The 12,935-nt window shown below is 45.5% G+C and overlaps 1 protein-coding gene across 1 annotated transcript in view; it reads right to left on the bottom strand.

Moving 5' to 3' along the window:
* Nucleotides 1-12,935, bottom strand: part of LOC140359691 (cholecystokinin receptor-like) — a 74,298-nt gene that overhangs the window by 28,518 nt on the left and 32,845 nt on the right. The window contains exon 2 of the mRNA XM_072444823.1: nt 9,340-9,588. Within this exon, the coding sequence (XP_072300924.1) occupies nt 9,340-9,588 (249 nt within the window). The remainder of the gene's footprint in view (nt 1-9,339; nt 9,589-12,935) is intronic.

Raw genomic sequence — 12,935 nt, 5'->3', positions numbered from 1 at the left:
CTCCTCTCTTCATCCTTATCCATGACGAGTCCACTAAAAACAATTATCATAAACATGAACTGATGTGAGCTAATCCAGGCACTCGCTAACGTCCTTGTCAGCACTGTTGGCTAGCTCCGCTCAATAGCATCTCCATTAGCGTCAAGTGCATTGATCTAGCTTCAAATCTAGCCTAGCATTCTCCCCATACATTTAGATTAAAGCCTTAGCCCAAGTCACCGACAGCTAGCAAAGATTTATAGGGTAATATTGTTTGTTTATGTTCCGTCTTCCATCATATTTAGAGGGCGGAAAAAGGAAGTGCATGTAGTTTGAGTTGATGTAATAATAAGATGACTTGCAGCTTTTTACAGCCCTACTAAGAATTTACCAAGGCCATTTTGCTGCTTGCATTTTGATTTTCTCACATAATGATACATCAAACTTTTCTGTTCTTTATTTTATTGTCTAAGAGCTCAATTCTACAAGGGAAGGGATAACGTTAGTAAAGGAGACAAACACATTAGAACTTTATAAATTGGTGCAATGCCTCATTCGTCCATTGTAGAAAAAGATTCAGTTGTAGTCATCTGAATTTAACGTAACCAACTTATTCCTCCATCTTTCTTCTATGCGCAAATAAAAATATGAATTAGCTAACCCATTTTGCTTCCCCTGTGCCTCCTGTAGGCTTTACCTGGGAGTGTGACACATCTTTGTGACACTTATAGTGCTTGTGACGCTGTATATTGGATTCTTGTGCTTTTTGATGTTAAACCAACAGTTTGGATGTTATTCAGTAGAAAAACAGTGCCAAAAAGTGCTGAAGCTAATGAGATAGTTATCTGCTTGGCCCTATTCACAATGCAAGCTCATAATGTATGAGGAAAAGTAGACAACACAGAGATTTTTTTCAAAATTATCTTTTTAATTAGCATTTACATTTTAGGATTTTTTATTGTAAATATTTTTGCCTTCTTTTCCCACATGATCTGCACTTTAGTTGTAATCTTCTGGTCCAGCGGGAACTTCGTTGGTGTAAATGGGCAACGAGGGAAAAGTCTCTACGCCAAAATATCCAAGGACCACAATGATGCAAAGTGTTTATTGGCGTAAAAGAAACACGAACGACACAAATGTACAGAAATGTATACAGTTTTGGGCCTCCATACCCCCATCTCGGAGATAAATTAGAATGATTACAAAGATTAAAATAGGGTGGGAGGGAGGGGCACGAAAACCATGAACACCGGTGTGTATGTGATTTGGATGCTTTAGTAGTGTCGCCGTAGGAAGGGGCGTGAAAGGGGCGTGGTCCTGCTCCCGAACTCAAGATAACAAACAAATATATTCATTTCACGTGACCAACAAGTCAACAATGCGCTGATTCCCGGGGCGGCCCGAATATGGCGTTTTAGTTTGTGTAGAACTTATTCTCTCTCGAGGTCGGCAGCCCCATGTTAACTGATAGGAAGGATTACGTAGCATATTGTGGCGCCCACCTTCCGGAATAAGGTTAATACCTGAAGTACAAAGCTTGACACAGATCAAAGCAGAGTGGCTTTTGTTCACAGTCACGTGCAGATTAACAGATACAAATAAACAAAGGGTTTCCTGGGTGGAGACTGGGCGCCTGATAAGCTTCTTCACATGTAAATGTCGGTCTGGTTTCTCTTTCCAACAATAAAGCATGTTTCTATCAGATGGATGGGAACAAACCTCAAATGCCTAAACAGGTTAATTAGCGTTCTGTAGTAGTGGTTATATGTACGTGCACTAGTAGTGGGTTAAGACATGTGGAGCAAGTATGAAAGTAGTAGAAAAGCCGAACTGAAATGAAGTAGTAGTGAGTGAATGTGGAAGTAGATTCTCACCTGTGAGTTGGGCCCACAATTCTTACACAAGTCGAGGTGAAGGTTAAGTTGTCATAATTTAAAAATGCTGAGTTGAATAAGCTTCCATCCGAAATGATAGCTTTCTAGCAAATGTTTTAAAAGGCCTGGAGCATGTTTCCAGTGGGCAGATGCAGTAATGGTGGACATTTAGGCTAGAGCACTTCAGTTTGAGTAGATGATTTGACACTTGAAATGAAGCTAAGGGCCATGTTTTCCTATTGTTTTAAATGATAGAAAACACAATAATTGTCTATGCAAATGTTTGCCTTTAAAAGTGCAGCCAAAATAGTGGTGTTTGGCGTGGTGATTGTAATGAACAGAATAAACCAGGCCAAAAATAGAACAAACAAAACCAGAACAAGAACAAAGTGAATTTCGGCCCTCGCATTCATACTTCAACAAAAGCACCGCGGCCGAAACTCCCCTAGATCCCCAACAACTGTTTCCATACTGTTGCTATGGAGATTATTATCACAGACAGCTCAGTTGATAACATTTAGCCCAGTGTTGTTCAAACTTTTTTCTGCCAACCCACTTTTTCTAATTGGTCAGATGTGCAGGAAGCAGATAAACCAGCTCACACACAGAGACAGTGGAGAGGAGACATGTTCTCTGTATGTTAAGCTACAAAATGCTTTGTGTTTTATTACGATCAGCATTTTATAACCCATCCCAACCTGTCTTGCAATGAAATGAGTATTTCTTGTCCCGGCCCAACCCTCACCTTGCGGGGGAAAACACATCCCTTACATTACTAGTGTCCAGAGCACTGCCCTCTATTGGTCATTTATGCTTGTGGTACGGTGACCAGACATCCTGATTTACCTGGGACGGTCCCAATTTTGCGAGTTACGTCCCGTGTTCCGGTGCATATCTCCCAAACCAGTGATTTGTCACAGTTTAGCACAGGCTCTGTCCCGTGTGTCAATCACAACAGATGACATATTAGCCCTTGCACTATGAACCAATAACACATCTCAACTGTCCTCCACATGTTTGTAACTAGATTCTGATTGGCCCATGGCATTGACATAGATGTTTGCAAACAAAAAGTTAAGTGATAACTTGGTTATCAGGTGTTCTTCTTCAACATGATTAACAAACAAGCAGGTAATGAATGTGCTGCGTTGAAGTGTGAGTTTTCTGTTTCTCACGTAAGAAAACACGACATACAGGCCCATGTCGAGACTAGCAAACATAAGAGATGAGAACAGGTGGGGAGAAGCTCACTGACTCACACTCACAGCTGACTATGTCCCTCGGCTGGCCTGGGAACGCCTCGGGATCTTCCCGGAGGAGTTGGAAGAAGTGTCTGGGGAGAAGGAAGTCTGGGAGTCCCTGCTTAGACTGCTGCCCCCGCGACCCGGTCCCGGATAAGCGGAAGAAGATGGATGGATGGGGACTGTACGGCACGACCACTCCAAGGACCGTACGGCACGACCACTCCAAGGACCGTACGGCACGACCACTCCAAGGACCGTACGGCACGACCACTCCAAGGACCGTACGGCACGACCACTCCAAGGACCCTACGGCACGACCACTCCATGGACCGTACGGCACTACCACTCCAAGGACCGTACGGCACGACCACTCCAAGGACCGTACGGCACTACCAGTCCAAGGACCGTACGGCACGACCACTCCAAGGACCGTACGGCACGACCACTCCAAGGACCGTACGGCACGACCACTCCAAGGACCGTACGGCACGACCACTCCAAGGACCGTACGGCACAACCACTCCAAGGACCCTACGGCACGACCACTCCATGGACCGTACGGCACGACCACTCCATGGACCGTACGGCACGACCACTCCAAGGACCGTACGGCACGACCACTCCAAGGACCGTACGGCACGACCACTCCAAGGACCGTACGGCACGACCACTCCAAGGACCCTACGGCACGACCACTCCATGGACCGTACGGCACTACCACTCCAAAGACCGTACGGCACGACCACTCCAAGGACCGTACGGCACTACCAGTCCAAGGACCGTACGGCACGACCACTCCAAGGACCGTATGGCACGACCACTCCAAGGACCGTACGGCACGACCACTCCAAGGACCGTACGGCACGACCACTCCAAGGACCGTACGGCACAACCACTCCAAGGACCCTACGGCACGACCACTCCATGGACCGTACGGCACGACCACTCCATGGACCGTACGGCACGACCACTCCAAGGACCGTACGGCACGACCACTCCAAGGACCGTACGGCACGACCACTCCAAGGACCGTACGGCACGACCACTCCAAGGACCCTACGGCACGACCACTCCATGGACCGTACGGCACGACCACTCCATGGACCGTACGGCACGACCACTCCATGGACCGTACGGCACGACCACTCCAAGGACCGTACGGCACGACCACTCCAAGGACCGTACGGCACGACCACTCCATGGACCGTACGGCACGACCACTCCATGGACCGTACGGCACGACCACTCCATGGACCGTACGGCACGACCACTACCAGGTGAGACGTCAACCCCCAGCGCAGCATCACTGCATTTGGCCTGATGGACAAGCTCGCTGACTTTTGTGCTGAACTTACCAAGAAAAATCAGGACTAAACCAGATCCAGTCCAGGTGTAAAACAGGACCAAGCCAAAACTAAACTAGGACTGTCCAGAGAAGAACAGGACTAAACCAGGACCTACAGAGGAACACCAGAACTAAACCAGGACCTACAGAGGAACACCAGAACTAAACCAGGACCTACAGAGGAACACCAGAACTAAACCAGGACCTACAGAGGAACCTACAGAGGAACACCAGAACTAAACCAGGACCTACAGAGGAACACCAGAACTAAACCAACACCAGAACTAAACCAGGACCTACAGAGGAACACCAGAACTAAACCAGGACCTACAGAGGAACACCAGAACTAAACCAGGACCTACAGAGGAACACCAGAACTAAACCAGGACCTACAGAGGAACACCAGAACTAAACCTGATCCAAAAAATGTGCACACCAGAACTAAACCAGGACCTACAGAGGAACACCAGAACTAAACCAGGACCTACAGAGGAACACCAGAACTAAACCAGGACCTACAGAGGAACCCCAGAACTAAACCAGGACCTACAGAGGAACACCAGAACTAATCCAGTACCTACAGAGGAACACCAGAACTAAACCAGGACCTACAGAGGAACACCAGAACTAAACCAGGACCTACAGAGGAACACCAGAACTAAACCAGGACCTACAGAGGAACACCAGAACTAAACCAGGACCTACAGAGGAACACCAGAACTAAACCAGGACCTACAGAGGAACACCAGAACTAAACCAGGACCTACAGAGGAACACCAGAACTAAACCAGGACCTACAGAGGAACACCAGAACTAAACCAGGACCTACAGAGGAACACCAGAACTAATCCAGGACCTACAGAGGAACACCAGAACTAAACCAGGACCTACAGAGGAACACCAGAACTAAACCAGGACCTACAGAGGAACACCAGAACTAAACCAGGACCTACAGAGGAACACCAGAACTAAACCAGGACCTACAGAGGAACACCAGAACTAATCCAGTACCTACAGAGGAACACCAGAACTAAACCAGGACCTACAGAGGAACACCAGAACTAAACCAGGACCTACAGAGGAACACCAGAACTAAACCAGGACCTACAGAGGAACACCAGAACTAAACCAGGACCTACAGAGGAACACCAGAACTAAACCAGGACCTACAGAGGAACACCAGAACTAAACCAGGACCTACAGAGGAACACCAGAACTAAACCAGGACCTACAGAGGAACACCAGAACTAAACCTGATCCAAAAAATGTGCACACCAGAACTAATCCAGGACCTACAGAGGAACACCAGAACTAAACCAGGACCTACAGAGGAACACCAGAACTAAACCAGGACCTACAGAGGAACACCAGAACTAAACCAGGACCTACAGAGGAACACCAGAACTAAACCTGATCCAAAAAATGTGCACACCAGAACTAATCCAGGACCTACAGAGGAACACCAGAACTAAACCAGGACCTACAGAGGAACACCAGAACTAAACCAGGACCTACAGAGGAACACCAGAACTAAACCAGGACCTACAGAGGAACACCAGAACTAAACCAGGACCTACAGAGGAACACCAGAACTAAACCAGGACCTACAGAGGAACACCAGAACTAAACCAGGACCTACAGAGGAACACCAGAACTAAACCAGGACCTACAGAGGAACACCAGAACTAAACCAGGACCTACAGAGGAACACCAGAACTAAACCTGATCCAAAAAATGTGCACACCAGAACTAAACCAGGACCTACAGATGAACACCAGAACTAAACCAGGACCTACAGAGGAACACCAGAACTAAACCAGGACCTACAGAGGAACACCAGAACTAAACCAGGACCTACAGAGGAACACCAGAACTAAACCAGGACCTACAGAGGAACCTACAGAGGAACACCAGAACTAAACCAGGACCTACAGAGGAACACCAGAACTAAACCAACACCAGAACTAAACCAGGACCTACAGAGGAACACCAGACCTAAACCAGGACCTACAGAGGAACACCAGAACTAAACCAGGACCTACAGAGGAACACCAGAACTAAACCAGGACCTACAGAGGAACACCAGAACTAAACCTGATCCAAAAAATGTGCACACCAGAACTAAACCAGGACCTACAGAGGAACACCAGAACTAAACCAGGACCTACAGAGGAACACCAGAACTAAACCAGGACCTACAGAGGAACACCAGAACTAAACCAGGACCTACAGAGGAACACCAGAACTAATCCAGGACCTACAGAGGAACACCAGAACTAAACCAGGACCTACAGAGGAACACCAGAACTAAACCAGGACCTACAGAGGAACACCAGAACTAAACCAGGACCTACAGAGGAACACCAGAACTAATCCAGTACCTACAGAGGAACACCAGAACTAAACCAGGATCTACAGAGGAACACCAGAACTAAACCAGGACCTACAGAGGAACACCAGAACTAAACCAGGACCTACAGAGGAACACCAGAACTAAACCAGGACCTACAGAGGAACACCAGAACTAAACCAGGACCTACAGAGGAACACCAGAACTAAACCAGGACCTACAGAGGAACACCAGAACTAAACCAGGACCTACAGAGGAACACCAGAACTAAACCTGATCCAAAAAATGTGCACACCAGAACTAAACCAGGACCTACAGAGGAACACCAGAACTAAACCTGATCCAAAAAATGTGCACACCAGAACTAATCCAGGACCTACAGAGGAACACCAGAACTAAACCAGGACCTACAGAGGAACACCAGAACTAAACCAGGACCTACAGAGGAACACCAGAACTAAACCAGGACCTACAGAGGAACACCAGAACTAAACCAGGACCTACAGAGGAACACCAGAACTAAACCAGGACCTACAGAGGAACACCAGAACTAAACCAGGACCTACAGAGGAACACCAGAACTAAACCAGGACCTACAGAGGAACACCAGAACTAAACCTGATCCAAAAAATGTGCACACCAGAACTAATCCAGGACCTACAGAGGAACACCAGAACTAAACCAGGACCTACAGAGGAACACCAGAACTAAACCAGGACCTACAGAGGAACACCAGAACTAAACCAGGACCTACAGAGGAACACCAGAACTAAACCATGACCTACAGAGGAACACCAGAACTAAACCAGGACCTACAGAGGAACACCAGAACTAAACCAGGACCTACAGAGGAACACCAGAACTAAACCAGGACCTACAGAGGAACACCAGAACTAAACCAGGACCTACAGAGGAACACCAGAACTAAACCAGGACCTACAGAGGAACACCAGAACTAAACCTGATCCAAAAAATGTGCACACCAGAACTAAACCAGGACCTACAGAGGAACACCAGAACTAAACCAGGACCTACAGAGGAACACCAGAACTAAACCAGGACCTACAGAGGAACACCAGAACTAAACCAGGACGTACAGAGGAACACCAGAACTAATCCAGTACCTACAGAGGAACACCAGAACTAAACCAGGACCTACAGAGGAACACCAGAACTAAACCAGGACCTACAGAGGAACACCAGAACTAAACCAGGACCTACAGAGGAACACCAGAACTAAACCAGGACCTACAGAGGAACACCAGAACTAAACCTGATCCAAAAAATGTGCACACCAGAACTAATCCAGGACCTACAGAGGAACACCAGAACTAAACCAGGACCTACAGAGGAACACCAGAACTAAACCAGGACCTACAGAGGAACACCAGAACTAAACCAGGACCTACAGAGGAACACCAGAACTAAACCAGGACCTACAGAGGAACACCAGAACTAAACCTGATCCAAAAAATGTGCACACCAGAACTAATCCAGGACCTACAGAGGAACACCAGAACTAAACCAGGACCTACAGAGGAACACCAGAACTAAACCAGGACCTACAGAGGAACACCAGAACTAAACCTGATCCAAAAAATGTGCACACCAGAACTAAACCAGGACCTACAGAGGAACACCAGAACTAAACCTGATCCAAAAAATGTGCACACCAGAACTAATCCAGGACCTACAGAGGAACACCAGAACTAAACCAGGACCTACAGAGGAACACCAGAACTAAACCAGGACCTACAGAGGAACACCAGAACTAAACCAGGACCTACAGAGGAACACCAGAACTAAACCAGGACCTACAGAGGAACACCAGAACTAAACCAGGACCTACAGAGGAACACCAGAACTAAACCAGGACCTACAGAGGAACACCAGAACTAAACCAGGACCTACAGAGGAACACCAGAACTAAACCTGATCCAAAAAATGTGCACACCAGAACTAATCCAGGACCTACAGAGGAACACCAGAACTAAACCAGGACCTACAGAGGAACACCAGAACTAAACCAGGACCTACAGAGGAACACCAGAACTAAACCAGGACCTACAGAGGAACACCAGAACTAAACCAGGACCTACAGAGGAACACCAGAACTAAACCAGGACCTACAGAGGAACACCAGAACTAAACCTGATCCAAAAAATGTGCACACCAGAACTAAACCAGGACCTACAGAGGAACACCAGAACTAAACCAGGACCTACAGATGAACACCAGAACTAAACCAGGACCTACAGAGGAACACCAGAACTAAACCAGGACCTACAGAGGAACACCAGAACTAAACCAGGACCTACAGAGGAACACCAGAACTAAACCAGGACCTACAGAGGAACACCAGAACTAAACCAGGACCTACAGAGGAACACCAGAACTAAACCTGATCCAAAAAATGTGCACACCAGGACTAAACCAGGACCTACAGAGGAACACCAGAACTAAACCAGGACTAAACCAGGTCTAAACAAGGACTAAACCAGGTCGAAAGCAGGACCAGGATCCCAGTGCTGCCAGAGTAGTTCTTACCCATGAGGTAAGCTGTGATCTTGCACATGGCCTCTCCGAATATGAAGTCCTCCAGTATGTTGGGGATGAGGGTGAAGGGCATGCAGAACAGCGCCATCATCAGGTCACTCACTGCCAGCGACAGCAGGAAGGAGTTGGTCACTGTTCTCATTCGTTTGTTCAGAACCAGAACAATGATGATGAGCAGGTTCCCAAAAACGCTCAGGAGAAAGATCAGCGTGTAGAGCAGGATACGGAACGCGTCCACTTCTGAAGGAAAGAGACGGAAGTGAATTAGAATTAAATCTTTGAAACTTTGTGTGGTCACAATTCAAAATAGTAGTAACACGCACCCACCATGAGCATTAGCATAACGCACGGCTCCTTGTGGTTAATGCTGACATATAAAGCATCGAAATTGTGCAGGTTTTGACGACAAAATTATGCAAAAAAGGGCAAACTACAGTGGCAAGGACAAACATTAAAGAGAGAATGTTTAAATATTGAACGGGTGATTTTAGTATTCTGAAAATCCACTGATTCACAGACACGTGTAACCGGATGTATTTGGTGATCAGACTTCTCTTGTGCTGTTAACTCATACAAAGAAATCTGATCCGATATTATTATTAGGTCTGATTATTATCTGATTTTGACTTGCCTATATCTACTACTAAAATAAAATTGTATATTTCTTCGAAGTCCTTCTTGTCTTGTCTCTACACATCAACAATGGAAAACTCTTTCAATACAAGCGTGAATCATTTGACAAAATCAGCCTGTTAAACCAGACAGGGCCGGCCCAGCCTATAAGCGAACTAAGCAGCCGCGTAGGGCCCCGAGGCGTTAATAGGGCCCCCAATCTGGCAACCCGTCTTATGCGAAGTGCAAGCGCAGCGTGCACCACTAGTGTAGTAGCGCTGCTGGCGCGACATCGCACACAGCGGTAACATATAACGCACAAACCGCATTTATTTGTAATGACAATCTGGCAACCAAGACACCAAACCTGCGCTGATTGGTCAACTTCATTGCGCGCGAGCAGAAGAGCAAAACATAAACACAACACAACGTGGTCCCTGCGTGGTCCTCATGTCCAGAGGAATATATCCCCCCGATGCCGAAAAACGAAAGAAGAAACTTCTTGACGATGTAAAGAAACTGCAAACTCAACAACACTCTCCAGGTATTGAACTTCTCTTACAAAGAGACGGTTAATGCTGCTGTTTGAAACAACACGATTCTGTCACGTTAGTTCGCTCAGGCTGGAGGCGACGAGAGCTCTGCACCGCGCACAATAATATGTCTGAATGAAAGATAATAAGCTTCACATTTACACCAGCCCGGTAGTGTCAGCTGCAGGTGAGGCCGGTGAGGGGCCTCTATGCCCGGGTCACTAAGAGGCGGAGATCTGGTCCAGACGAGCGCCGTCTTGTCCAGAACCTCTGACGTGAGACTTTGGAGTGAACAGTGTGCGGCCCCTGTCCCGGGCCCCTGTCCCGGGCCCCTGTCCCGGGCCCCTGTCCCAGGCCCCTGTCCCGGTCCCCTGTCCCGGGCCCCTGAGCAGCCTCAGTCAGAGATGAGCGGGTTTGAGTTTGCGTCCCTCTCTCACATCACCATGTGTCAGATCAATCATGACTCGTGATGTCTGTTTTACTTCTTAACGTGGAATAAGAGGAACGTAAAGGTGCAGGAGTCCAGTGTGTGATGTTCTGATCAGAACAAACATTTATATTGTAATTCACTTTTAATAGAGCAATAAAACATTTGCAATTTATTTAAAAAGCATCATTAGACTATTTGTTATAAATTATAATAAATTGATAGTGAAAAATAACCAGACATATTATGATTACGTCTGTTATAGAATAATACTATATATTTTTATACAAAAGTGGCAAAGTTGCAGAAACGCAGTCTCTTCACTATAGCGAGGTTTAGACCGTCACTTCTCGTTCTGTTCATTCTCTGGGAATTACATGTTTGTTTTATCAGTGTTAATTGTTAATCAAGCAATGCTTATGCCATTTGTTTAATTTAATATAACTTGTTTTGTCACTTTAGCAAGAAGGAACAGTTGGGAGCTGTAAAAGATAAATTAGTAAAGTAACTATTACTTTTACATTTTCAGTTAAAATGAATCAATTTGACCATAATTATTTTTCATAGCCAATATTGTATTGAGTAATTAAGTACCATAATGTATTAATAACTGGCTTTAATCATTTTCTCCTGGCACAGTTTCATCACATCATCATTTTATAGCATTACAACCTCAACATTTTACTCTTACTTTAGCCGGCTGGACCACATTAAAATGCACCAGAAGACCCAAAAAAGGTCTGAAAATTTAATTTAAACTAATGTGCTAATGTGGCTGTAGAGCCTTAACGCTCACAAATACGCCCAAAAACATATCTGGGACGTGTGTTATTTGTACAGGGAGTAGATGATGTCAGCGGAATACCAAGTTGCATTGTGGGATTTAAGTTATCAATATTTGAGCTTGTGAGGTGTTGAGAATAAACTAACTGGCAAACGGATGCCCTGGAGTTTTGGTGCGCTTTGTTAGCGTTGAAGAAAGTTCCCATATGTGAATTGTTCACTGACAATGGCAATAAAACTGATTCTGATGACGTGGTGAGGGGCCCCCAAAAATGTTTTCGCTTAGGGCCCCCTGAAGGCTTGGGCCGGCCCTGAAACCAGAGCTGAATATGAATGATTCAATATTAGAAAAAAGAGCAACATTCATTTGGACATTTCAAAATAAGACTAATGAGATAATTAGACACAACAGGAAGTCCCTAATTGAGTCATGACAAGACCGATCGATTTTTAACAAGTTGCACAAATTAGACCGACTGTTGAGATGATTTGGGAAGAGGAGGGATTTTATGATGATGATACGCTACAATTAAGACAGATATGACAGAAATATGAATCGCAATTTCATTCCTCATATTGATAGATCATGACGTTCTATATTAAAATGTATACAAATTTGCTTTCAATCAAAAATGGGCTGAATTTAAACAATACAGATGATTTGACACGAACAATAATGGGATTTCCTCCTCCAAAGTCTGAAAACCACATGCTTTTACTGGTTTAACTCTGCATAAAAAAGAGCCACGCTGATCATTGAGGTTTAGACAGAATTGTGTTTAAATCTCAATTAAAATGATATTACTTGAATGACAATATAGTAAAAAGGGATCCGGGTTTCGAACTGTTGAAAGACACATAATATGCAGAGTTTTTAACCATTTTCCCTCATCAAAAATATACCTGGAGTTGTGTTCAGCTTCACTCACACGTGTTTCATTCATCCTGTATTATTAAACAGGATGAATTAAACAACTCCATTTCAAACTCCCCAGATTTATGATGTCATAGGTAGAGATCTGAATACCTCCTGTACTCTCTTTATAAATCATAGCCAGACTCGTTCGGAGCATTTCTGTTCCTCATAGCGCTGCGCTCGCATTAGTATTATTCCCCCATTGTAATTCCCTCTGCTGTCAGTAGATGAAGTACTATAGCATAAAGAGATCATTTATGCACTTTTGTGGTCCATGTTGTGGTCCGTTCATGTATTGCGTGACATTTACAAGCAC

Source organism: Eucyclogobius newberryi, unplaced genomic scaffold (assembly GCF_026437365.1).
Source record: "Eucyclogobius newberryi isolate DKJ021-1_F unplaced genomic scaffold, fEucNew1.0.hap1 SCAF_1, whole genome shotgun sequence".
In the NCBI taxonomy this organism is placed as follows: Eukaryota; Metazoa; Chordata; class Actinopteri; order Gobiiformes; family Gobiidae; genus Eucyclogobius; species Eucyclogobius newberryi.
This window is presented reverse-complemented; position numbering and strand designations above follow the sequence as displayed.